Consider the following 26,991-nt stretch of genomic DNA (forward strand, 5'->3'; position numbering starts at 1 on the left):
ATAGTGATAAATACAAGTGTTGTTTTGATTATTTTTGGTGATTGGAACTTAGAGCTAATGAAACTAAAATTTCAATTTCCTAAAAAAAAAATACCAAAAAAGATTTAAGACCATTAAAATCATTTGTATACATAAGTGGATTCAGCAGCATAATATGGCTGAGTGTTTAAAGGAACTTAGAAGTTACTTTCTGTAGCTTTCCCTGAATTTACCAAGTACTCGCTATAACTTTTTGCAAACTAGTTTTATAGGCGTTTTGGAAAAGTCTCAAAGTAGAAGTCATAACATAGTACTGCTCAGTTTCTGAAAGTACCCTGTGAGTGCTGAGACACTAATCAGAACTTTTGATTTATTATTAATCAAATAAAATCCCAGAAAGTAAGCAGTATATACTTCAAGGGTTCTGGAGAGTTCCATGAAAGGTTCAGGAAAACGACATGGATGTTTCAGAAGGTTCCAAGGACACTCCACAAAGTTTGATCAACTAACAGTTGTCTCAACACAAGCAACAAAGACGATGCTTTAAGAGTATTGTGGAGTACGCTTCAGTTTTGGGGGAGATTTTCAAGATTGTGGCTAAAGTTTCAAGGACTACAACAGACAGATGTATCCAAGACATCAGGCCACAAATCTTGTATTGACTGAACTGTGAGATGTCAGAGTGGTTTAAAGGTAACAGGTTTTCAGTGTCTAAAGTCCTCTTTTCAGATGAAAATAAATGTATTTTGCAAATCGAGATCTGAAAAATCTGGAGAATAAATTGCACAGCGAAGCTAATTTCATTTTTCATTCTCTTAGCAGGTATTCTTCCTGGATTGCCTCCATCCATCTTCCCACCAGCTCAAGCCAGCTTCTCTGACCCGCTGAAGAAAAGTATTCACACAGCATCAGCCTGCCACCACCATGGAGATGGTGTGCTTGACCATAGAAGGTATTTTCGCGAAAACTCAGATCAAACAGATCCAATATATAAACGCCAGTCAGGCGCAATAGTCCGATCACCACCAGGTAAATGTATTGTCAGAAAGCAGTGTTCTGATTGAAAATTCTGACTACATTTATTGGACATTAAACTGGCCATTGCCACAACACTTAACATTTAGATAAAAGGGTAACAGCGCCCGCTAACAGAAGCATCTGACAAGCTGCGTAATGCATAAAAAATTCTTATCCATTTTTGTCTACATCCCTAAGAACGAACAAATAACAGAATTGTGAGGCCTTTGTAGTTTGTAGACGCTCTGTGCTTCCTGTCATGACAAAAACATCAGATAGATCTATCTACTGTCATGATGACTCTGCATTCCTGTTGAACTGTAATGTAAAGTACAATATTGTAAAGCCAATAAACTGACTATCATAAATGTCTCTGAATTAATACTCAATATTTACGTAATCATTAATAGCTGTCAATTGCTGAAGTGGGAGGAAAATTATGTACTCAACTGAAGAATGGTAAACCCAAAGTAAGCTTTACCATTTAATTCACATGCAATTAAAACAAACTCTATGACAGCATTGAATATGCTCAAAACAAGGAGACAGGGTGTATTTTTGCCCCTGTTTTCACTGATTGTGGAAGTTAGTCTTTTTGTACATAGTGTAAGAGCCGACCGTAAATGTTAACAGCCTGTTAAAAGCTTAACAAACACAGAGCTGTGTCTTTACGAGGATCAGACGTCGTATTATCCCGCACTCGTCCGCCTCGCACCGGACATCCTCAGCAAACAAACAGACAGTGAACGTCTTCTCTAATGCGGCGTGGCTCTGTTTGAGGAGTGGTTCTTTGCAGATAAATCCGTTTACCAGACGCTTAAGCTGGCCGGGGCCGTTTATAGTTGTCACTCTGAATGCATTTGGTCTTATTGGACAATTAGGGCGCCAATGTCACTGAGCGAGAGCAAAAACAAGACGATGAAGGAAAGTCATTTTTACTGTCTTGATCTACTTTTAGAGTATGTTACTAATCATATATCACAAATATATGTATCAGTAGTTCTTGCTGTAGTATGTAAGAAATAACAAAGTTATATGTGAAAATCTTCTGCTTGAGTGTTTATTCTCAGACATAAACAGGGAAGCTTGGCTGTCACTTCAGCAGATGTGGTGCAAAGGTCAGAGCTGTTATGGCATTCTTGGCTTCGGGACGTGATTTTGTTTAGGTTTGGGAGTTACTAAGGGGGGAGACTTGTGTTTGTAATGAGCCGCTAAAGCTTCTGTTTACATCCCTACAGAACATCTGCGTGGTTCAGAGTAGCGAACACGGTTTCCTCAAGGACTGCACCCATATTTCAGTCCGATTAAGCCACAAACTTCAGTGGCTTTCATTGGGGTTTTAGGTGACAGACCAACACAAAGTAACACATGACAACTGTTAAGTGGACTGAAAAGAACACATTTTGCAATTATTTTTTTGGACGACGCTTATCGAAACCTAACCTCCTTCAGACGTTCCCTGAATCCTTTGAATGAAGAAGTTATTTGGACCGAGACTGACTCCCAGGCAGATAAAGGGCGACCGCATGGAGTCTGTACTTACCACAGGGAGGTACCATTGGATGTCATTGGTGTGAAAAGAAAAATAAATATACTTTGTGGTATTTATTTTTAGGCGGGACGATTTATTGAGAAAACAAATGACTAGGCCCAAAATTGACTTCTTTCATAGGAGAGAAGGAGAGAATGCTTTATAGATACACTCTGGTATGTCCAATAACCACATGTATTTTTTAGCACAAGACACATACAAATTGTAAAACGTAATACTTTTGAGAGAACCAGAGTGTTGTTATGGCAACTTTTTTTGTCATTACCTTGTTCAAAGTGTAGTAAAAGAGGTAGAGAAAGCTGTAATACCTTGAAAGAAACTAAACACTGTTTTCCATTCAAATGTAACATATGCATGGTCACTTAGAAAAAAAAGTTTAACGGTTCAATAAATGAACCTGTTAGTTCCCAGCTTGTGTTCTTATCATGATTCATGTCCATGGTTCCTGCAGCCGTCAGTGTAGGAGTGCTGGAATCCACAAAGCACCACAAAGCTAACAGGAACAGGAAGTTACAGCCTGTCCTGTGCACTCAGGAGTAGGACATAATGTACCTGCTGTATCAGTTTGATACTTTTTGCTTTTATTGTAGATTGGTCAGGGAGAGTGCAAAGTTTGTTTTTCTATTCTTTTTTATTTATTTATTTATTTATTTTTTACTTGAGCCTTTCAAGATGAGTGTTTGTTGTATTTCAAACATGGCTTTTGGCAAACGTGTGTAAAAAGGTGCTGGTACTAACTAGACAAAACCAAAATTGAACTTTGTAGCAGAATACTAAGCGTGACTGAAACTAATGGTGCACATTCAGCTAAGCAAACAATCCCCAGAGTGAAAGATGGTGATGGCAGCATCATGTTGTGGAGAGGCTTTATCCGGTTCTGTGATGCTGGTCAGAGCTGATAGATGGCGCTACATTTTGCTGCGTACATGTTGTAAAGGTGTACCGACTTGAGGCGGTTGAATACAAATGCATGCCACACTTTCCAGATTTTTACTTGTAAAAATATTAAAAACCATGCCCCGTTCACCTTCCAATTCACAATTATACTTTACTTTGTGTTGGTTTATAATAAACTGGCAGCAACAGGAAAGAAATCTGCTCTACGATTCTTCTTGTGGAAAGGAAGTATTTCCTTTCCTCTGTCACCGCTTGCTTCTTGATTATGAGTGGTTAATTACTTTATGTAGTTGGCTTGCTCTTCTAGACAACCCTTACACAAATTGGCTTTAGAGTTACATCTAGAATTATTTTACATGTGGAATTTAATTAAAATATTTCCAATTGAATTGAAATGTCTGTAGTTATGTGTTTCTGTGTATTAAAATGATTTGTCTTGTTCCCTTGAGCAATCTAGGAAATCACTGTAACCTCTGTGTAATGATTGCTATGAAGATGGGTTCTTCTTTTTTTTAAATTATTCAGTGAGGAAATTAAAATCTGTGTGCTGTTTGTAAGCCTTCAATCAGATTGCAATAGCACCATCTAGTGGACTGCAAGCCTTCAATTTCTCTTAAAATGAAACATTTATAGATGTATTTCTACCAACCAAATGCGTATTTGTGACTCAAATCTTTTATATTTTTCAGCGAAATGAGCTTATCACTCATTATGCAGACAGCTGAGGTATGTTATTATTATTATTATTATTTTATTTTATTTTAAATTTTTTTTTACTTTTTTAGCCTATGGCTTCTTTTTCCAATTTTATAACAATTTGAAAAAAATTATTGGCAAATATATTTAAGGTAAAAGCTTTGTTGGCCTTTTATTAACCTGTCAGACACATTTAGACGTCAATTTTATAATTCGGCTTTACAGGTTTATACGGCCAGCTAAAGAAAAGCACTCCCACAGCATGATGCTGCCGACACTATGTTTCACAGTCATGTTAGTGTGTTAAACGGGTTGGGGGTTATATGATAAAAAATTCGTTCAAATAAAACTGCTACTTTCAGTTCTGGACCATAAAAATCTCCTCTCTCATTGGTTCGCCGCGCCATCAGTCACTTCCGACTTTCGCAGGCCGGAAATGATGTAGAACCTACTCTCACTTCTCGGAAGTTGTTACGCCTCGAAACAGCAGTGCTAGTTATTACCTGAAAGCATTAAATTCGAAAGATTTTATTTGGTGTAATCAAATGGCTTATCCAGGATACGGCGGGGTGAGTAAAAAAATATGTCTTAACGTGTTTGTTTCCCCCCCCGCCCCCACAAGACACAAGATACCAACTTTAGTTGGGTAGAAAGGCAGACTAGCCCGTAACCTCCCGGGAAAGATTTGAGCCTCAATTGTTCTGTAGGAGAAATGGGAGTATTTCATGTTTAGGAGAGTAAATGAGCAACAGTTCTGGTATTTGCTGCATGCTAAAATTAAATGCTGACTTCCGGGTGAAAACCCCCTGTTACGTTAACGCTGCGTCATTAAAGGGGTTTTATTTGGATATTTAGTATATTTAAAACAGTAAAGTTCGTTATCTACAATTTTCAGCTAAATATGTTTAGCCTAAATCCCCTGGAGAATTTGATGATAAAGGTATAGTAAAAAATAAAGAGCTCAAAACATCCATTAGTATCTTTTAATCTACATAAACCAGGTGTTGTGAATGAATGTGTCACGTGACTAAGTGAAAGGCGTCGACCAGGTGCTGTCGGACATGGTTTACCGCGCTTTGAATGAACCAGAGGTCAGAGTTGAAGCTTATCGAGCTTTCCATTTATCTCGGATGTCGCAACTCATGCTGGGTTTGACGTCATACAAGAGGTAACGGCGTTCTAGTTAAGAAGGTGGAATTTAAACTCGGCGAATTTAAACATTAACAAGTTACAAACTTGTTACAAACTTCATTACTTCAACATTTAAGACGCACTTTGACCTCAAGAGATGATTTGTTTCGCAGATACTAAAGAAAATCACAAGTCAAAGTTAGACATATCTGTCTGTACATTGATCCATTAGTGTCCTCCATCTGTATCATTCTGTCCATCCAGCCATTTGGTTAGCCGTGTGGTTGTCACCAAATCAGTCATCCTTCAATCATCTGTCTGTTCTTCATCATTTCATCCATCAATTATTATTTTCACCTATGTCTGACTGTCATTATTGTCTGAAGTTCAGATCCTGCTGTTACATGTTTAGAGGTTGAATTTCTCTCCTGTTTCATTCATTTCCTCAGTATGGTGGCCCCATGCCAGGGATGCCACAGCAAGGGATGCCTGGGGGCCCCATGGGAGGCCCCATGCCTGGGCAGATGGGCGGACACATGGGAGGTCCGATGGGTGGTCCGATGGGAGGCCCAGGACACCAGCCAGGATACGGCTCATACGGAGCAGGAGGTGGCTACCCAGGTGGATACGGTGCCCCGCCCCCAGCTGCCAATGATCCGATGTGGGGTTACTTCACCGCTATCGCCGGACAGGTGAGCGTGGGTAGGCTGCAAGTCTAAACAGAGAGAAGTTCTTGAAAACACAGAGGTTGGCTCTGTTTTCTGGGGAAGTCTTTACGCTTCCCCAGAAAGTGGGGAAGTTACAGTTATGAGAAAGCAGTAGAACAATAACTGTTCTTTTTTAATTATTATTATCTTTGTATTTGAATCCCCTGAATATGATCAGGGGATCATATTCAAATTCAAAAACTGATGGATTTTTTTCCAAATCCATCAGTTTGGAAAACACTGATGGATAAAAAAGAAAATGAGTGTCTTTTATTCACAGTAATCAGACAGGAAAAGAGAGGAGAATGAAGACCTGCAGTCTGGGGTCAAACAGCTGAATCTACGACTAACGGCCTCAACCATACCTCTAAACCTTAGAGACATCTTTAGTTTTTTTACACCTGTAGTGGTCTCTCTTTCTGGGCAGGATGGAGAGGTGGACGCAGAAGAGCTCCAGAGGTGTTTGACTCAGGCTGGATTCACTGGCAGCTACAACCGTAAGTTTATTTATGCTTCTGTATGATTGCTAAAACCAGATAGTTACAAACACTGAATATAAAAACAGACTAATTTTCTCACGGTCTGGCATTAGATACTAATAAACATTTCCTGTTTTAGATCACTGGGGATTGCAACATGTGTTTCTGTTTGTTCAATGCCAGAATCATAAGAGCCATTGCTTAGCTAAGAGAACTGTACCTTTATAAAGAAATGACAGAAGCCCAGGGGCCTCATTTATGAAAGAGTCCGCAGTTTTCATACTAAAACTTGGTACATGAACAAATTTAGAAAAGTGCGGTGCTCTAAAAAGATTGGATATATAAAGCCGTGTGCACGTACAGACCTGTACACCTTCCCTTTATACATAATATAAATAATAAGGGCACAGCTGCTGGTCCTCCCTTTCGCCACCCATAAATACATATGTAAATTAATATAAATACCCGGAACTCTGCCACCACGTCAAGCAATAACCATGGCAACATTCCTTGCTTGTAGCTGTAGAAGTATTTATAATAATAATAATAATAATATATTTTAATGAAAAGGTGCTTTCAACCTATAAAACATTACAATTACTAAGAGAAAAAGGAGGAATGTCACTCCCAGGTTTGGAAAATTGTTTGAGTTTAGCACAACTGCAGCATGTGGTTTACTGGTGTGAAGAGGGGATGAAGAAAAATGGAAAGAACTAGAATTAAGTCAAATTGACTTCCTGCTCTGCTGAGGGGGATAAGTAGTCTTCAGGCTACATATTCAGATGAGTTGTGTGCTTCTATTCTACAAGAGTCCCTCTCGGCATCTGGTTCAGAGAGTTTCATAACCCTCTTCTAAAGAGGAAAACACGGTTATTAAGATGAATTGAGCATGATGAGGATTTTGTGCCAGCACAACCTGACTTAAGATTCAAAGAATTGACTCTTACTGTGTGACCTCTTCTGGAACTGACCTGGAAGGTTTCCAATAACTGCAGGAAAAATTTGCCCTTGACAAATAAGACTTTTTCAGATGTTTGCAGCTCAGGCATCGCTTTAATAAAAATTTTAAAATATTTTGGGGAAAAATGATCAGGACTTCATTCATATCTTTATTGATGCCTATAAAGGTAAATCTTATAAGAAGAGGTTGTTCAGACTATATGTGAGCTTAGAAGACGATAAAAAACATCAACATTATATATTAAAAATACATGAGGAAGGGAGGTAAGAATAATACTGATGGAGGATGAGTGGCTAAACATATGCCACATGAACTCCAGAGCTGATCCCATGGAAGATATTGGCTAGGCTAGAAAGGTATGTGAGAGGAAGGTTCCCTAGAAACCAGACTCTGTTCAGCCAGAAATATCGGGCCATTATTATAGAAAAGTATTGCGAGAAGTTGGTGGAAGGTTACTGAAAATATTAGTAACCAGTCGGAAAGGCAATGCTACCAACTACTGAGGAAATGTGTGGAAAGTTTTGGAATTTGAAAAAGGTAAAGATGACATCATCTCTTTCCTAATAATCTGGCATTTGGTCATCTGAACCTAAAACAGAAAACATGTTGAGGCTGCAAAAGAGAGGCTGTAGAACAAAGGATGCCATCTAGTTGCTTCCAACCCACCTCTGTCAATTTTCCTTACTCATCTCCTGGAGGACCTCACCAAGTTGCCTGCATCCCCAAAGTGACTGTTTCAAAATGAAGGCAACAGACCGTATAATTTTAACTTTTTATTTACACCTTTTAGTTAAACATTGTTTCCTTTAAGTCAGGTTTTCTCAGTTCCTCCTGATTTGGCTAAAAATCCAGGTTGATCATTTCCTTAATGGGATCTTCTTCCCCTTTTAAAGAATCTGAATCTCCTGTTCACAGGCTGCTTCAAGTTTAAATATTAGGTGAGATTAGTTTCTGCTGTGGTGGCAGCATCATGAGTTGAGACAGATTCCTGTTAGTTATTAGCCAAATTTTAGTGGAATAAAAATTGGACTTTAAAGTAGTTTCTTGATGTTCAGGGACAAAAAAAGAAATCACTATTATTAAACTGTAAATTTGCTGCATTTGTAACGAATACCTTTTTGTATTTTATCTGTGCAGCATTTAGCCTGGAGACCTGCAGGATCATGATTGCGATGCTTGACGTATCCTTTGTGTGACGGGTTCACCCCCCCACCTCCCCTCCACCTGGACACGTGACCCGTTTATGAAAACTTAACTGGACCGTCTCCAGCGGGACTTCACAGGCAAGATGGGCTTCAACGAGTTCAAGGAGCTGTTCGCGGCTCTGAACGGCTGGAAGCAGAACTTCATGATGTTCGACCAGGACCGCAGTGGAACCGTAGAACCTCACGAGATGTCCCAGGCCATCAACGCCATGGGTGAGAGCGGGAAGCGTTCCCGATGACGGATAGCTAGACAGCACCTAAAGGACGGCTCTTAATTAAACTCATTTAGAGCCAAATGAGCGCTGAGCTTATCTTCCATTTATCACTGCAGAGGAAACCGTCACTACTCATTACTTTTTTTTCTTCCTGTTTCTCAATAGATGCACTTGGTTTAAAATGAGTCAAGGTTCAGTTTACCAGAACTCTGTGTGATTTGCCCCCCACCCCCAATTTGTTCTGCATCAGGTTACCGCATCAGTCCTCAGGGCCTGAATGCAATCATAAAGCGCTACAACAAAGGAGGCAGAATCTACTTTGACGACTACGTGGCCTGCTGCGTTAAACTGCGAGCTCTAACAGGTTAGAACCTGATTGGTTCAGGTTTTCTCACAGAGCCTTTAATAGCCTCTGCTTTGAAACACTGTTAACTGATTCATGTAGTCACTGCTTCCTTTTCCTGTTGCAGACAACTTCAGACGGAGAGACACCATGCAGCAGGGGTCAGTCAGTTTCCAGTATGATGACGTAAGTTCTATCACTTCTTCTTCTTCAGTATGTAGTTTGTGTCAGTAAAGAAACTTGCACAAGCATCCGTCACCTTATGGCCTCATATTTCAACACGTTTGGGGAGTTTTGTGGGAGAATGACACACAAAGTGGAAGGAAAGTGACTCATAGTTATACAGTTCTTCTCTGTAGCTCAGCTGCAGCTCACTAATGTTGGATTCTGATCAAGCTAACTTTAAACACTAACTGGCTGCAAGGTTTTATTCAGGGGTATTGGATTTTGATAATCTGCCAATCAGCATGATTTTTCTTGTACTCCTACAGTTGTGTTGTTTTTTTTTTTTATCAATACCATAAAATTCTAAATATATTTGTTAAAGGAACAGCATTATATAAAATTGACTTTTCAGAGGTTTTCATTATGTTATAATGAAAGACAAGGATTTGAGAAATCCTTTAATTTCCAGTGGGAACCGTTCAGCTCTTTGAAACTCTTGTTTGGACCTAGTGCCCCCTTCAAGGCACAGCTCCTTCTCTGAGCAGCACTTCCCTGTGACTCCTTCAGACTAGCTGGCAGCAATTGGCAAACATCTGGTGGAACTGCATTTGTTGAGCCACTTTTCAGTGCAATGTTGGTAAAAACACTGCTAAAGGATTAATAGAGGAAAACTGTTGCGGTGACTTCCTGAATGTGTTCAGCAGGAGTTGTTAAAGAGACAGAGCCCCAATTTGTTAAATTAGAAAGTCAAATTTCTTCTATGTCATATTTGAGTTATAAAATGGCACTGTGCCTAGAATACTGGCCCTTTAAAACTTTTGTAAGAGCTGCAAAAACAAGTAAATATTTATCAGAGTTGTTTTTGCATGTGGTGTAATCTAGACTTTGATGGTTGTAGTCCTGGGCAGCCAGTACTTGTATCTGTAGAGTATAAAGGCTTTCCCATAATTCCATGCGCGGACCTGCTATGTTATCTGATGGTGTAATATTTGGACTTTGTGCTGTGATTAAAGACAACAGAGCAGCTTTAGCTGTCAGATTGTTGCTGAATGTGCTTTACCCGTTCTCTCCCTCTGTGTCTTCTGCCTACAGTTCATTCTGTGCACAATGGCCATCTAAGCCCCGCCTCCTGCCCCACAACCAGAGGTCAGAGTGTCCAGGGCGGTCAGGTCAACACCTTGAGCCGGCCAGTATATTACACGGCAGGAAACAACTCCATGTTTGTAACGTTTGCGCTGGATATTTATAATGCAAACACAGACAACATTATTGACATTAGAGGGGAGTTTTGGACAATTCACCTTTACTTTGGAATACGTATAATGAACTAATGCATAAGGAATGTACTTACACCTGTTGTGCCATTATAATCAGAATATATGCTGAAGTATATCTTTTTTTATAGTTAGTTTACAGTGCATGTTGTGAATCGTGATTGTAGAAGAAATTATTCTAAAGTGGTGATTTAATTTAAAATGACCATTTTCAGCAATGTTTATTATAAAAGATCACATTAGATATTTGCTATTCATGTTTAGCCTGTGATTATTGGTAGTGCCTGAAATCCCACACTCAAAGCCAAACACTCCCTCTTCTGTAACAAATTCATATTTTTGTTAAAATAAACACATTACAATCATTAATTTTTCTTTATTCATTTATACAATTGTGCATTATTTCCCAGTCTATTTACATAGTATACTTCATTTCTTTAAATATAGTTAAGAACAGAAACATTCAGAGTAGCTGTTAAGTGTCGCATTGTATAAAATACAGTGGCAAACGTTTAAAAAAATGCATAAAAACAATTGTGAACAGCACTAGATTTAAAAAGTGACATTTAGATCCAGTACAGCAAGGTTGCTTATCTCTGTGCAAAAGTTTGCAAATCCCATCAAAAGTTCAGCAGACGAGCCGGCGACTCAGCAACTTTTGTTCTGCGTCTCAAGACAGATGATCAAAGGAAGGAGGCGGCACTCTGCTGGAAATACTTGGACAATTTCTCTTTAGGTCTGTTTGATGTCTTTAGTTTGTTTATAATTTTTGATATTCTGCTGGTATGATTTGAGAGATCGGTAAGAACTCGCCTAATTCTGCATGCAGAATAAGTGGATGGAGAAACAGAAAGACTACAGTGCTGGGAAAAGGTTGGTCTCCTCGCAGCTTTCTATTTTTGCACATTTACTTTCAGATCAAACTAATTTTAATGGAAAATATAACTTGAGTTAATACAAAAGGCAGTTTTCATTTGTTACGTGAATAAAAGGACCAAACCAGCATGACCATTTGAGGAAAATTATGGTTTTTAACTTTGACAAATGAAATTTGAGGACTCCATTTTGTATTTACTCTGGCTATATGTCTGAAAATAAAATTAGTTTGATACAAAATGAAACATTCAAAAATAGAAACAAGATGTAAAACATCTTCACACCGCTGTATAGGATAAACATCTTTCTGCCTTGCTACATTAAGAGGTGATGTATTGCATCCATTATCACCAGCATTCCCACAGCAGGCTCAGAAACCGTGAAACACAAACAACCAATGAAATGGGTACAGTTTAGAAAAATAGGTCTCAGATGTTGTGCTGACTGTTTGTTTATATAGAGACCCAGAATCTTTATTGGGGTTGATGCTGGAAACGGATCTACTTCAGCATGCAGATTAAGTTAAAATGATGGTTGTGTATCTGACAGCTAACTCTACTGTTTATGAAGGCTAGTGCAAGCGAATAAAGCCAAACTTTTTTTATCTCTAGTTTTTCTGATTATGCTTTCTTTCAGGAAGTTGTAGTTTCTCAGAAAACAATGGAAGACCTAAAGCATGCACCGTCCTGCTCCCAATAACAGAAAAGAAAGTTGATTTAAGGGTATCAGAGTGCCTTGGCCTCTCACCATCACTTTCGCATCCTTTTCCCTTTAAGTGTTACTATGACACTTGCAGGAACAGGGCACCTGTCAAACACAATGTACTAAAAACAACCAATTTAACTGAAGCTCTCACTAAATTGGATGATGTTGATTTCAACTCATTTGTCCTACATGACAAAGCAAATGAATGTATAAGAAACAAGCTCCTTATTGTTAAGTAGGTTTTTCTCTGTTCAGATGGTTGTAAGGTTCAGGTCCACCAGTGTTGCCTGCACTGGCCCGTCATTATTGCTCTCAAAAGGCGAGGTCTTGTTCTTCCGGTTGTGGTGGACGGTAGGCACGCTAAATATACACACAGATCTCATGGGGGAAAAACGGTTCCAACTTTAAAGCGGTGGCTTAAAATCTACAATACAGGGCAGCGTCACACAATACATGCCATATTTTCTCTGAACTTTGAGGTTAGGTGGTAAGTTCTAGAAAGTATAAGCGCTAACGTAACCTCTAAGCTCTGGTAAAGTAGGGCCTGTATTATTTTGCGGTAATGCCTCAGCGAGTTTCAAGTAGCTTTGTTCCCTATGTAGAGGGTATAGATGTAGAAAACTAGCTACGGTATTCTGAGCATGCCAATCACACCTGAACGCCTCGGGAGTTGCAGCCTGTGTGAGGAACATGCGACAGAACGGAAAACGTGAGAACGTAGATCATGCATATCTAGAAGTAGCACATTAGGTGCTTTGTGTTGCTGGCAGTGGTCTATTTGAACTATGTACAGGATAGCTGATGATGACTTTACATATGTTTAATAATATAGAGTATAAATACCTCAGTATAAATGGATTTTGTACATCTAGATCAGAGCTGGGGAGGGCTGGGCTTCAGAGATGTTCTCAAAAGGAATGGAAGAAAATCTACAGTTTTTAATCCTTTGCATAATTCAGTCTCTTTCTTAGACCCTGAGTCAAGCTTAAGAGAAGACCTTTAGTCTTGAAGGGTTGTGGGCGGGGCTACTGTCCTGGAAGGCCCGGGTCGGACACTGGCCTGTGGAGTCCCAACGTTCCTGAGCTGCTGGGGACGTCAGGGAGGGAAGCCTGCCGCGCCGGCGTGGCCGGACCGCTGCTGCCACTAGTCGTGTGTCTCTGCTCTGGGTAGGGGGCGCTGTCCAGCAGCCCTGCTGGAAGAGTCTGTGTGTGGACAACTGGAGAGGGGTCTTTGGATTTCATAGCAGAGCTCTCTGAGTCGGGGCCCTGAGGAACAGCGCAAAGGTTACTGTTGGAAGCACACTGATTTTTTTTTAGAAAACAAAAGCACCACTTCTGCAGATGTAAACTGAGTGAATACTGAAAAGCTGTGGTAGAAAAATAAAGGCAACACAAAAGTTTTGAGACAAGGTGTTGGACTCTAGCAGTGTGTGTTAACACACACTGTCCCATTCCGGTTTACCTGTGGCAGAGGCGGAGCTGGATCCAGGGTGAGGTCCGTCTGGATGGCCGGTGCCGGCTGGACCCTGATGGGTGGGCTGTGGTACTCGGGGCTGGAGGTGACGGTGCTGTAGGCGGGGGGGCCGGCAGCAGTCTGCCTTTGGAGGAGCTGCAGGATGGCCTGGATGTCTGCAGACATCTGGGACTCCAGTCTGATCACACATACGATACACACACACACAAATGGTTTTCATCAGTCAACTTAATGAGAGTAAACCTGGATGAAAAAACTAATCAACACATCTGTCCTCCTAAATCAAACCTTCTGCAGCTATTTAATTTCTAAACCAAGCCAAACATTAGCAGAGATGATTGCATTAAACTACTTAGCTCTTGCTGTGATCTCATCACTACAGATTATTTATTTACTTTTCTCTTTATTGCTCTGCTGTGCCTGAGCTGGTCGGAGTTTGCGGCTGCAGCAATCAGGATCGTTTCCTCAACATACACTGGTGAGAAATTAAAGGAATGAAAATGAGTATAAACCATCGGTTATACAAGTCGGCTGTCAACACCCACTTAAAACACTAGAGGGAGACACTGAACTTCCAACCTGATACATTACCCTCTGTAATAGAAGTATAGTACCTTTTGTCATGTCCCTGCTACAAACTTTGTATTTTATGACACAAAGTACATGCAAAGAGAACAGACTATGGTGTCAATCTGAATGCCATCTCATTAGTTTGCCAGGTGATTCTTCAGAGGGAGTAAGTGCTGCAAGAACCACACCAGTCAGCATCAATGTGAATAATGACAGATGAAGAATCATTATGGTTAACGAAAATGGACGACTTTAAGAACGTGGTGTACCTAAAGTTGACATGTTAAAAGCAGAGAGAAAATATCAAGGACAAAAGTGACTTTGGAAAACTGATGTCTAAAAACCCTCCAGCTGCAGCTCATGTGGGTCTGAACAAACCAAAAACTACTTGAACTGAAATCCTGCAGATGATCAGTTGAGTGTTTATCACCAGGCATGAACAACAACAAAAAAAAAAAAACTATTTGTTTTCTAACTTGTGACTATGTTCAAGACATGGTCCGTTTGCTCAAACGGTAACAAATAATGGGTTAGTTAAAGCAAACTTTCAACCTGAATATAATTAACAATAAATGTTCATCTTAATGTGCACTTTTTCAGTCATACGATGTAAACAATTTGGTTTATGTTCAGAGCAGCTGCACTTATATTGACAAACTGCAGACTGATGGACTCTCTAAGTACATTTTCTTTGTGAAAGTAATCAGAACCCCTGAATAACTATGTGCTATTTTGTCTATCACATGAAATTGATCAAAAGTTGTGGTTTTACTGGGAATACTTTTTTTAAAGCACTGTAAAGTTTACTTGACATTGCATCAGTGGCTGAACAGTAGAAAAAAGCAGCTCAGGAAGTTGTTTTCTGGCGCTGTGCGAGTTCGTTGTGACGTAGAAGTCTGCACCTCGTAGCAGCGTTCTATAAATAGCCTCTGCCTGGCTGCTTCCCCCTCATCTGGATCAGAGCAGCAGCCAGGAGCCCCGCCAGCCGCTCACTGTTCCCCCTGCATAAGCCTCCCCTGTCTGGTCTCAAACGTATGTGCAAGTTCTCAGCCAATTAGAGTTTAAATTATGGACCCCGCTCTGTCAGCTGTAGAGGAAGGTGATGAAAAATAAAAAGACCTATTACAGGAAATGGAGTCAAACGCAGCAGTGGGCTATCGGGTGAAGATCCTGACGTCTGAACCTGCTCCCACCTGTTCAGGTGCTGCTGCAGCAGATCCAGCCGTTGCTCCACCTCTCCGTAGGTGAGGTCCGTGTCGCTGTCGTCCTCCCCGGCCATGTCTCGATTTTGAGCCGACTCCACAGCCGCTGCCACGCCGGGATGAGGCTGCACCCAGTCCTCTGCCTGGAGCTCTGGGAGGAGATGGGAGGTTAGTAGAAACCCTGTGCCTGGCGGGGGGACGCCAGACATATTGAACTTTTAACATTTTGGCATAGAAAAGAGATTAATTACACTATTAGGTGAGTTTTGAAAATCAAAATGAACGCCTCATGTTATAGGTTTTTATTTCTCAAAAATATGATAAAGCACAAATCAGTTTTCTTCTATTTCACAATCCCCTGCTGAAGGGAGTAGCATGATGCTGCCACTGCCATGCTTCAGGAAGGGGATGCATGCCACACTCCTTGGACAAAAACGTGTTGATCTATCCCATAGAAGGTCAAGAAGAGCAGCACTGTAATGTGACAAACTGCGTAAAAGTTGAAAAAGTATAAATACTTTCTATACATTTTTCAGATTTTTCTCTGAATCTCTGCCGCACCAAAGAACGTACTCAGCCAGTCGGGCTCTCAGCAGGAGATTTCTTCTGCCTCCTTTCAGAAATGAATGGCTGGAGATTAAATTGACATTCCTTCCCTGGGCTGTAATCAATATTGCTGCTCTCTACCTTGGCAGTAATCCTCTTACAGCTGTAACAGCTGAATTATGGGATATTACTATCAAATCAACGCGCTGACACCGTTTCCTCATCTCGCATGCCGGCGGCGTTACGGCATGCGAGCTGCAGGTTTCTGTGGGCCGACTGAAGGCGGCGACGGCGCTGTTCTGTTTGGAGAAAATGAAGCAGCAGACACAACGTAGTCGCTGTGGGAACGTGGAGAAGTTCTGCCCAGATCCCCCGTTACAAATCAAACTTTACACGTTATTTTGTTCCTTCTGTCCTGTGCATTAGTGAGTTACTGTTCACTTTAACACTAATCATTCTAGAATCATCACATAAGTAAAGTGTGACACTAATTTTTGCTTCTTCCTAGTAAATTGTATAAAGGTAAAGAATTTCTGATTTTATACAAGTTTAATTTGAATAAATATTAACCATATCAGTGCTGGGACTAGATTAAACATTTTTATTGAGTTCATTGCAGGTCTGTAATGAATTTATTTGAAAAGTATATATATACACAAAATAAGCAACATTTTCAATTCAAAAACACTGTTTGCTGCTAAATCAAAAATAAATGGCCATAATGTTACATTTTTTAAATATTATAGTGTTTCAGGAACAGAGGATGCTACCATTAGCATTGCTGACGTCTGCTGCTACATCACGTTTAGCATAGAGATGCTATTTTAGAAATTAACAGCTTTGCTGATAGGTTAACTGCTTTTAGCACAATTTAGTTCAACAACCTTCTTTACCAGCGTCCAATCAGATAGTTTTTAAGACAACACTGATTGTCTTTGCTTAAAAACTAGTCACTCTTTACTGTTAAATGAGCCTGAAGGACAGAATCACCTTTATATTCCTGGTTCTGTGTGTTTCCTTCAGCCTGTGCCTCAGGAGCCCCGCTCAGCCCGAGACCCAGGGTGTGGTCCCTAACAACCGGGTAACCAAGCACACCAGAACACAAGGGCCTCTGCTCCTCTTCCTCTACCCTGCCTTCCTCCTCTTCCTCATCCTCATCCTCGTCTTCCTCTCCCTCCTCAGCAGACTCTTTCCTGTCCTCAGCCGGCGAAGAGGCGTAGACGCTGCAGCCCTTCTTGGCATCGCAGTGCGGGGCCGCCGGCTCCTTGTTGTGTGAGCCTGTGGGGAGAAACGGTAATCAGGGAACAGGAAGTTCTACGCTCAGACTTCCTCTGGGATGACAACAGGTGGAGACTGGCTTTGCTTTGGGGGTTAAACTGAGGACAAACAGGTTGAACCTTTTAGGTTTACATCAACTAAATGTCCTCAGAACTCAGGCAATCACATGTCACACTTTGTTTTTATATTAAGAAGACAATAAATTATTGTTTTTGAGATTTTATGCAAAAGTTTAAAATAGGGTTAAGTTAATATCTAAGACTTTAAAAAAGAAAAACTATAGATGCTCCCAATCCAATATAACTAAGCTTGAACAATTTGGCAAAGAAGAACGGTTCTAGATTTAGAAAGTGGTAATCAGTAACTTTCATAATCAATGTGAATGTTTTCCCCGTGTGTGCTGGTTATAAATCGATCAGTTTGCTCAGTCTGTGCTCTCTGTGGTGGTAAACTCACAGACAGCGGCTGTATTCAGACAGCTTGTAGCCATGGCGACCAGTTAAATTGTTCTGAAGCCGAGCCGAATCCCGAGTGCTGCTGTGTGGACTCATCTTTGTGTACAGGCAGTCAAATTACAGCTGCTCCCATCTTGGGGCTGAGAGAGCAGACCCGGGGTTGGGAAGTCGAACGTCTAACAAATTCCTCTGACTCTAATCTTCTGACTGCTGAGAGTCTGCAGAACCGACTGAAGTGATGTCATCAGCAACACCAACACAATAGTGTCACTTAGGAGCGCAGGATCTATTAGTCTTAAAAACTGCTGCTTTGTTTTCAACCAAACGCTAACGGAGACGGAGCTTCGTCAGTCTTCACAGGCGGCCATTTTGAAATGCAGTCAGACTTTACTAAACCTCTTAAAAATGGAGAAATAAGTAATGTCTGGCAGCCATATTGGATTTCTAGGCAAAATGTCAACATTTTGACAGAACAAAACTCAGAAAAATTACTAACAATGGTAATATTTCATTTTAAGTCAAAATCAATACCGCTCTGACTGAAGCTAAATTTGGTAAGGAAAAAAAAAAAACTACATAGAAAAATACTACACATCTCAGCTATGACACATTCATAGCTTGCGCAGGTTTTACTTTCCCCTGGAATAACTTACAAATGTGAAGATTACAGTGTAATGGATAACAGTAGGTGGAAAACCAGCTGCTTGTTTTAGCTGAGGACAGTCTGGAGTGAGAACAACTCCACATGATGCCGGTGTTCAGCCAGCCTAGCTCATGTTGCAGCTCTGACCTGCTAACGGGGGAGGTGAGCGGTGTGCTGCAGGCCTCGGTGTGCTGAACCATTTTTAGGCCCACAGAGGAGCGTCTTTTTTTGACTCGGCTCCACCTGTTCTGGGTGCACAGGTGCAGGGAAATGTCCTTGTTACAACAGATGTCCTGATGATCAACACATGCTTGTGGCCACAAAAAACACCGACTGATGTTTAAACACCCATGTGGGTTCTCAAGCCTATGGAGTAATTCTTCCTAAAGTAAAGTTTGTCAAAGCGAACGTAGCTTGTTGATAACAGCTGTGCAATAGAAGGTCAGAAACTTTATCCTGTGAACTTTGAAGATGAGACTCTGACCTACTATCTGGGTTCCATGTTGATATTTTGGATGAGTTGAGCCAGCAGAGAAGTTTAGACGTCCAGTTAGAGATCAAGAGACCAGAACAGTGAAAGAACAAGAAAATAAACTCAAAGATCCGTTTAAATCCCAGAGTGTTGATCTATTAGGACGTTTACCACATTTAGTCACATTAGGAGCGCTAACTTCAATTCTGATAATAATATGTTAAGTTTTTTTTTTTCTTGTAATCTTTGCAGTTATTTTCAGATTTGTAGAATTATTCAGGTTTACCTGTGGAGGATTTCCTCTTGTATGAAACCCGTCTGCGGCTCTTCACGTCCGCCATGTTAGGGTCACTGGGGTAGGTCGTCTGCACAGCAGGGAACATGTGGTCAGGTTCAAACCTTCTGCCCAGCAAAAACACTCGACTTTTAAAACTTTATTACAATATTTCATGGAAAAACCACGTCATCAGTGTGCTACGGTGGGAATTTATGCAGAGACCAACACAAAGTACTGCTGGGTCTGTTAGGATACATTATTCTGGACGATAGATTGTTAAAAAAGTTATTGCGAGAATTGACGACGTTGTTTTGAGACATTCATCCATTTTCTTTACACCCTTCAGGAGGGGTGCTGGTGCCTCTCCAGCTAACGTTCCGGGCGAGAGGCGGGGTCAACCTGGACAGGTCACCAGTCTCACAGTGTTTTGAGACAATTTTCAAGTAATTTGATAAAAAATACAAAACATTTAACATAGAAACAGGAAGACATTTAAACACAAAACAACAAATAAAATGAATTCTTTTTATAAAAAAAACATAATATTTTTGAGCCTAATCGTTTTTCATTAAAACTCTTGATGAGCTGTATGTCAGCACAACTCAAAGTGCAAATAAAACATTAAAAGTTAAATCTTGTATATCTGTGTTATGAGGAGCTCGATCTTAGAGGTGATGATTTATGGTTGGAAATTATAATTCATGCTGAAAAAGGGACATTTTTCCTTTATGGAGAAAAACAAGTTCATCTCTGAGGATCTGCAGAAAGCATCTTGCTGTCGATGAACAACCTTTAACACCTGAATGCTTAATGACACTAAAAAATAAAAAAAAAAGTGCTTGGAGAGAATGTTGGAGAACAACTACAGAGAACAAGTCCTCCTAATGTTACTTTCCATTTAAAACTTTATATTAATTCTGTCTTTTCACAAGAAAAAGTAAAAAAATAATTAGATTAGTTCATTCATACTGAAACACCTTGAGTCATTGTTTCTAAATCTAAACTAAAATCAGATACAATCACAGCTGCACATTAACCCAACAACCTCAACACTAAGATTAAGTCAATTTTAAGGCTATTAGCTTTTTTTTATTGGCATAAAAGTACACCACACTGTTCAGAATACCAGTTTTGGAACTAATCCCAATGAAATACATTAAAGTTTGTGGTTGTGCCATGACAAAATATTTAAAGGCTTAACTTGTCCGAGTGTCTTTATCCTGCAGAACGTGGACAGGTTGTGACCTTTTGGGTTTTAAAGTGAGTAACAGGAACTGTGTCCGGTGTCGTTAGGTCACCATGTCTGTCCTGTTTTCACCGTAATCTCACCGTGTTTCTCATGTGTCTGATCTCCTCGGCCCTCTTTAAATAAATAACCGAAGACAACTACGACCTGCGTGCCAGCTCTCTAGTTAAAAGATAAAACGACACAGTAATGCAGACTAACATGCTCCCTCTGTCTCTGTCTTCCAGTAAAGCAGCAGTGAAAAGAAAAAAGTCCAACTCAGCGAAAACGTTTCCGAAGAGAATGACTGAATCAAGTAAAGAGGGGCTAAGCAGAATTAATCAAGAAAAGCTTTCATTCCAGTCAATGGTCTTTTAAAGTAAAGCAGAATCAGTGGTTTTTACTTCAAAGGCCTCAAATCCCTTTGAATCTCTTCGATCAGACCATCTTCAGGTCGCTGGTTTCACCTTCATGCTGGCTACCTTCGCGTTTTCATCCCGGAGATCAAAGGTCAGCTCCAGGTTGGTGAAGAAGTGGTCGGCGAACTCCGGGTACATGTCGAGCACCTCCAGGATCTCCTCCCTCTGGATGGTGTGCAGGTCACAGTAGCTGAGCGCGCGGACGTCCGCGCACGACTTCCCCGGCTTGGCGAACAGGTGGATCATCTCACCAAAGATGTCGTTTTTACCTGGAGAGCGCGCGGGAGGACAAACGTAAAAGATAAAGAAACACGAGTCAGGACACACTTATCATCACTCCTGGTTGTTGATCACATGAGGAGGAGGGATGTGGTTCAAGTTTTCCGCAGAAACCGATGGTAGAGGTGCAGAAACCTCACTTTGTAAGTTAGAAAATACGTTCCGATGAGTCTCATTTGTCAGATTAAAATATCTTTTTAAAATAACCTTTAAGCAGGTATTACACAGGCTTTTAATGGAAACCACATTTCTGTTTTTTGTATATGTTTTTTATTGTAGTACTCTAATTTTAAATGTGTTTTCATGAGCTGTTAGCAGCTAAGAGAAAGAAAGTTTTTCAGTCGTCACTTTTGTCTAAATTCAATTTAATTCACAAACACTTTATTGATCCCAAAAGAAAATATTAAACATTGTTGTAACTCCTTTAATTAAAAAGTTACAAATTAGGTTTTTAAATCCAGTGGTTATTAAAGTAGATCTATTCAATGCTAGTAAATAATGAGAACTTCATGACATTTTAATATAAATATTGATGGTAATCAGACTTTATTCAGGTTATTGATCTGTGTTTGTTATATTGCTAACATGGTGAAAGTAACTGGAGAATATAACTAGTTTCAGTATCTGAAAACCTACTGTTTGGTAGTGGAAACCGAATTAGAAAACCAGTTTGGGCACTGGAGGCATTTCATTACAGCTTCAGACTGGGACTACGTTGTGAGGAGAGAGAACTCGTAAAGTGGAATACACCTGCTGGTTTTATGGGATGAGGGGAAAGGAGAGCAAATGAAAAATGCTCTAATTATATCTGGAAGATGTCGATAGCAATTTGTGCTTCAGCTGCAGCTGTGGTCATGCTTGGCATCCCAACATAGAGACAATCTCACACACACACGCACACACACACACACACACACACACAAAATATCTCTCGAACCTTTTTATCTTCTGTCATTTTACTTTCATCATCATTTCTTCTTCTTCCTACCTTCTATTTTTATCTGTCTCTATCTGCAGCCTGGCTCTTTTTTCCCTCCATTACCAAACACACTGAATTTCCTGTTACTTTCATTCCATTATGTGTCCGCCCCCACTCTCTTCTGTTCACTTCATCTTGGGGAACTTTACACAAAACGCCAGCGAACCCAGTCGTATCGCAGCGCAACATAGCCATCTGCACTTAGTGCTAAAAAGACGGGAGTTCAAAGCTAAGCAGCCTACACTGATGGGACCGTCAATTTGTTCTTCTTTTGATGCTTCACAGTGACTCATTAACAAGGCTAATTAAAAACCATGTGCATTTCTACTTTAATTTCTGAATTATGAGTCTGTCTGTGTGGGTGACGCCACTATAACCAGTGATTCAGTTGCAGCAAGCACACTTTGTAACTAATGCAGAGTCATCATGACGGGAAGAAGCAGAGAAATGAGGGGCGAGTTAGATAAGCTGTAAAGGTAACTGGATGTACAGGGTTTGATTTATCCGTGCACAACTTTACAGTTTTTTGGAAAAGATTTTGTAAATTGCATTTTTATTTCCTCTTGTTTCATGATTACACACCAAACATACACAAAAACCCAGAAAAATACTCAAACAAACTGAATAGTTGGTTTATTTGAGATATGAAATGCTGTTGGTGTTTTTTCAAGTTACGTGGAACTAGTTAGTAATTAGTTAGTAGCCACTTCTTCAAGAAAGCAACCCAGTTACTGTACTGATTACCTATTTTCAAGAGTAATTCTTCTGTTTCGAATAGATATTAAAAAAAAAACAATGGAGAAAAAAATACAATTGTTGACTTTTAAAAAAGAAAATTTCCAAAAGTCAAACATTTTCCACTTTTGAAATTCTGAAAATCCTGTGGTTTTTCTAGAAAACTTTGATTTTTGGGAGGACCTTCACCCTTTATTTTTGTTCTATCTACAGTGGCACTGATACTCTGTCATACATCATTAAAAAGTGCTGCCGGGGTTTGAAGATAAAGCATCAACTCACCTAGAATGGCTACCACGATGTCATCTTTCAGGATCTCGATGGAGCCGCGCGACACAAAGTAGAGCGCCGTGAGCACGTCTCCACTGTGGACCAGCGTGTCTCCAGGGGGCGCGTGGGTGGTCTTAAACCTCATGGCCAGGGCGCGGAGGCAGCCCTTGGTGGCCCCGCGGAACGCCTTGCACTCCTGGAGGAGGCTCTTGTTCAGGTGGAGGCAGATATCCGCCTGCAGGCACTCTGGGAAACCCTTCAGCACCTGGGAAGGAGTTAAAGGTCAAAGAACGTGTGAATGGCTGCGGAAGTGTTTTCAAACTGCGACTTTCTTGTGTGATTTTCGTTCAGGCTGATGTTTGCATGTCAATTTGAAAAGTTTTTCCAGAGAAATTTGCTACAGTTGCCACGTGTGTTCTCCCCTTCTTCTCAAAACCTAAACCGCACAGTTATAAAAAACAACAAAACAAAGCAAAAAAAAAAACACAAGCTCCTTCACAGAGTTTTTAGAGAACGTTAGAGCGGACAAGACAGAACATTTACAGATTCATTTAAACGACAGCACAGATTGAATAATGTTCTCTATTTGAAAGTTAAATCTTAACATGTACATGAAAAGAACTAACACTTGAACCCCTACATATTTTATCAAATTACAAACACAAACATTGTGTATTTTATAATGGATTTTATGCGACAGACAAACAAGGTAATGAATAAATGTGAAGTGAACTTGTTTCTTTTTGTTTAATTGTTATCTTCCCAAATGCAAATCTGTAAGATTCTGGTCAGGGTTGACCAAAGAATACTATGCCGGCATATCAGGACCACTGGAGATAAAAAATAAAGTACGTTTTCATCAAAAAATCTCTGAAATTTTCTAGAAAACACAAGGAAACTTCAGAGTTTGAAAAGTTGAACATTTTCTACTTTTGAAACTCAGAAAATTCCCAAAGGCCCATATGTTTTGACTTTTCAATCTTCTCATAGATTTGTGGGATTAATACCAAAATCAGAGGCAAAATTTGGACTTTTCAAATTCAGAAATTTCCACGTTTTCAGAAAGTTTCTGATATTAATCTCAAAATTCCTGTCTGTTCAGATGGAAAATTACTCTACAAAAAAAAAAATCTGAAATGGCACTAATATCCTCAAGTAGAATACAGTATAATCTTGCCAATTATTTAAAAAACATAGTATTTTAGCCTCTAGACCAGTGTTTTTCAACCACTGTGCTGCGGCACACTAGTGTACCGTGAGTGATCGTCAGGTGTGTCGTGGAAATTATCCAATTTCACCTACTGTATTTTCCGGATATAAGCCACTACTTTTTCCCTACACTTTGAACATGCGACTTTTCTGTGGATTTTTCTTCAACCACCAGGGGGCGCTTTGGCAGGAAGTGAATCATTGGAAGTCAAAATTGCAAATCAAAGAAGAAAGCGCTATTTTTCATGTAGAACAAGCACATGCTAGCAGCAGGCACGACAGAGAAATGCTTTCAAACTCATATGATGCAGCTTCTAAGTTCAGGAGTATCGATCTGGCAGTACAGAAGGGAAATAAAGCCGCTGCACGTAAACTGGACGTGAACAAAACTGGATTTGGAGACGGAGAACTGCGTCCTTAATATATCCAGCAGTTATTAGGACGCAGCCCTCTGCTGCCCTCTGCTGGGTCCCTATGGGAAACCGAGAGCAGCAGAGATACCAGCTGCCTGTAGCCCGGTGTGGCTTATATATGCAAGTTTCCGGGGAGGGGGGGGTTTCAAAAAATGTGAAGGTACGGTTTATAGTATGGTGCGCTCATAGTCCGGAAAATACGGTAATTGGTCTTAAAAGATTTCTTGAAAGCGAATTAATTATCTGCAAATAATGCCATCTTTGAGTGTCTTTGCTGTCGAAGCGACTAGCAGCGTAATCATGTAATTTTCTTACCACTAGATGGCAGTAGGTACAGAGCATTTTACATTAAAACGAGAATTACTACATTCATGCATCACACACGACAGTGTTGTGGCACTGTTCAAGTGTTCAGGTGTATTTTTGAAGTGGACATGTTAAGTGCAGTTTGAAATAAGAAATGTAAAATATGATAAAAATAAATTTTTGTGTTTATTTGATTCCTATTCAAGACACTTTGATAAGAATGGCTATATATGTAATATAGGCGGCTACAGAGTATCTTTGTTTACATTTTTGGATGGTGGTGTGCCTCGTGATTTTTTCAATTAAAACAATGTACCTTGGCTCAAAAAAGGTTGAAAAACACTGATCTAGAGTCAGTCCCAAAAAGCTGGTAGATGTAGTTCTACAAAGTATTTACTTTATGTTGGTGTAGCACAAAAATCCAAACAATAAATTTGTGTCTGCAATGTAATAAAATCAGAAAAGGTTCAAAGAATATCAATAAAATCACAAATCATCTTAAAAACTCTTCTTAGGAGGTTAGCCTGTAAAATACAGCAGTTTTAGTTTGAATAATTTTTTGCTTTTGCTTTTTTACATGGACTTTTTTACACGGTAACTTATAGTACACTTACCATTTATTTAAAGACAAAACTACAGAGAACACAAAACAACTAATATTCCTCGGACAGCTTGAGCTGACTGTAAATAAGCACCACGTTATCAGATGCTGGAAGGCAAAGGAAAAACAAAAACACTTCTTGGGGACACGTAAGTGACAGTTCAAATGAGTAAACACAATTCTTCTCTCTGTTGTTTTCACATCTAAAACTCAATGTGCCGGTAAGACGAGCAGCGCAAAAGAAATGTTGCCTCAACTGATTTTCTGGCTCTAACAAACCTTTTGTTGCTCGTTACCAAAAAATATGTATATAAAAGAAAAAAAAAAAAAGCTTTGGATTTGAAAAAGAAAGACTGAACAACATTTGGCAAACGCAGGTGCCACCACAGCGTCCACAGCCAAGTGTCCCACAGTGGGAGGGAAACCTGGCAGTGGAAGGCGAGGCAGTGCCCACTCTTCTAGGCATGACTCACTCTGTCTCTGATATCCAATGAATATCATGGGGTTGTGTATGGATACACAGACTTCATGCAGAAAGCACCTCCTTCAGGCCACATGCAAGCCCATCAGTGATAGACTTATTAGTTGGCCTATTTAGGACAATTACTGTTATGGGTGTTTTGTATTTTTTTTACAAAGACATGCTCTGAACAGTGAATTTACAGTGTAAGCTGTGTTTCGACTGTTTCCTACCCAGAACCCCTCTCTCTCAGAACCACTTAAAACCTGCAGCTCTAATCATCTGAAAAGATGGATCGCCTTTTCAGTAACACCAATAACGGATTAAACTCAAACAGAATTAAATGTAGCTAACAGATGTTTATGAAAAGGATAACTGCTTATGATACAAATAACAGAAGGCTGCTTTACAGCCGTGGAGCTATAATCAAAAGCTCTCCCAACGGTGGCTACAACCACCATTGATGTTTACAAAAGTCTGTTTTGTAAACATGTGAAATAACTGATAACTTTGTAGAAAATAGATTTCCAATTCATTTTACAGATATTAACTTTTGATCCTAAACCAATTAAGCAGAAAAATGTGTCTCCATGTAAAGACCGACTCTGATGCACTTAAACTCTTAATAATATCCAATGCAAGGCAGGTTGAGATGATTTTATCTGCATCTCAAAATATGCAGATAAAACATTATACTCATAGTTTAAAACCTTAAAATATAGCTTTGGTCACTGACAAACTTGTTGTCAGTGACCAATAAATTTGGTACTTGCAGTCGAAACGCACCTTAGGTAATGTGACTGAAGTGACAAAAATATGGCTTTTAGTAACGTGCATATCTGGGGCAACAATGAAAAATACAGCAAATTAAACAAAAAAAAAATATCAAAAAGTACAAAAATACTCGAAGCATTCCACTACAACTGTGATACACATAAGATCTACCACTGAAGGACAGAGAGAAACATGAGGTGAGT

At 39.9% G+C, this 26,991-nt stretch overlaps 2 protein-coding genes across 7 annotated transcripts in view; one reads left to right on the forward strand and one right to left on the reverse strand.

The window, feature by feature from the left end:
* Nucleotides 1-4,573: 4,573 nt before the first annotated feature.
* Nucleotides 4,574-10,990, forward strand: LOC103147178 (sorcin-like). The gene is made up of 8 exons (XM_007565400.2): nucleotides 4,574-4,710; nucleotides 5,722-5,964; nucleotides 6,407-6,476; nucleotides 8,557-8,600; nucleotides 8,690-8,837; nucleotides 9,090-9,203; nucleotides 9,310-9,368; nucleotides 10,440-10,990. Exons 1-8 carry the CDS (start codon nucleotides 4,687-4,689, stop codon nucleotides 10,464-10,466), a joined length of 729 nt encoding a protein of 242 aa, XP_007565462.1. The 5' UTR covers nucleotides 4,574-4,686; the 3' UTR covers nucleotides 10,467-10,990.
* A 228-nt stretch (nucleotides 10,991-11,218) lies between these two features.
* LOC103147177 (potassium voltage-gated channel subfamily H member 7-like) overlaps nucleotides 11,219-26,991 on the reverse strand; it is a 62,044-nt gene continuing 46,271 nt past the window's right edge. For 3 of the 6 annotated variants that reach the window (XM_007565397.2, XM_007565398.2, XM_016678197.1), the window contains 7 exons: nucleotides 23,038-23,290; nucleotides 20,826-21,031; nucleotides 19,128-19,206; nucleotides 16,984-17,271; nucleotides 15,439-15,598; nucleotides 13,664-13,853; nucleotides 11,219-13,467 (listed from right to left, as the gene is read on the reverse strand). In XM_007565397.2, the coding sequence (XP_007565459.1) occupies nucleotides 13,228-13,467; nucleotides 13,664-13,853; nucleotides 15,439-15,598; nucleotides 16,984-17,271; nucleotides 19,128-19,206; nucleotides 20,826-21,031; nucleotides 23,038-23,290 (1,416 nt within the window). In that variant the 3' untranslated portion in view covers nucleotides 11,219-13,227. Of the gene's footprint in view, nucleotides 13,468-13,663; nucleotides 13,854-15,438; nucleotides 15,599-16,983; nucleotides 17,272-19,127; nucleotides 19,207-20,825; nucleotides 21,032-23,037; nucleotides 23,293-26,991 lie in introns of all 6 variants that reach the window. The other 3 variants (XM_016678198.1, XM_016678195.1, XM_016678196.1) reach the window with 2 other exon arrangements.

Source organism: Poecilia formosa, unplaced genomic scaffold (assembly GCF_000485575.1).
Source record: "Poecilia formosa unplaced genomic scaffold, Poecilia_formosa-5.1.2 Scaffold175, whole genome shotgun sequence".
Classification (NCBI taxonomy): domain Eukaryota; kingdom Metazoa; phylum Chordata; class Actinopteri; order Cyprinodontiformes; family Poeciliidae; genus Poecilia; species Poecilia formosa.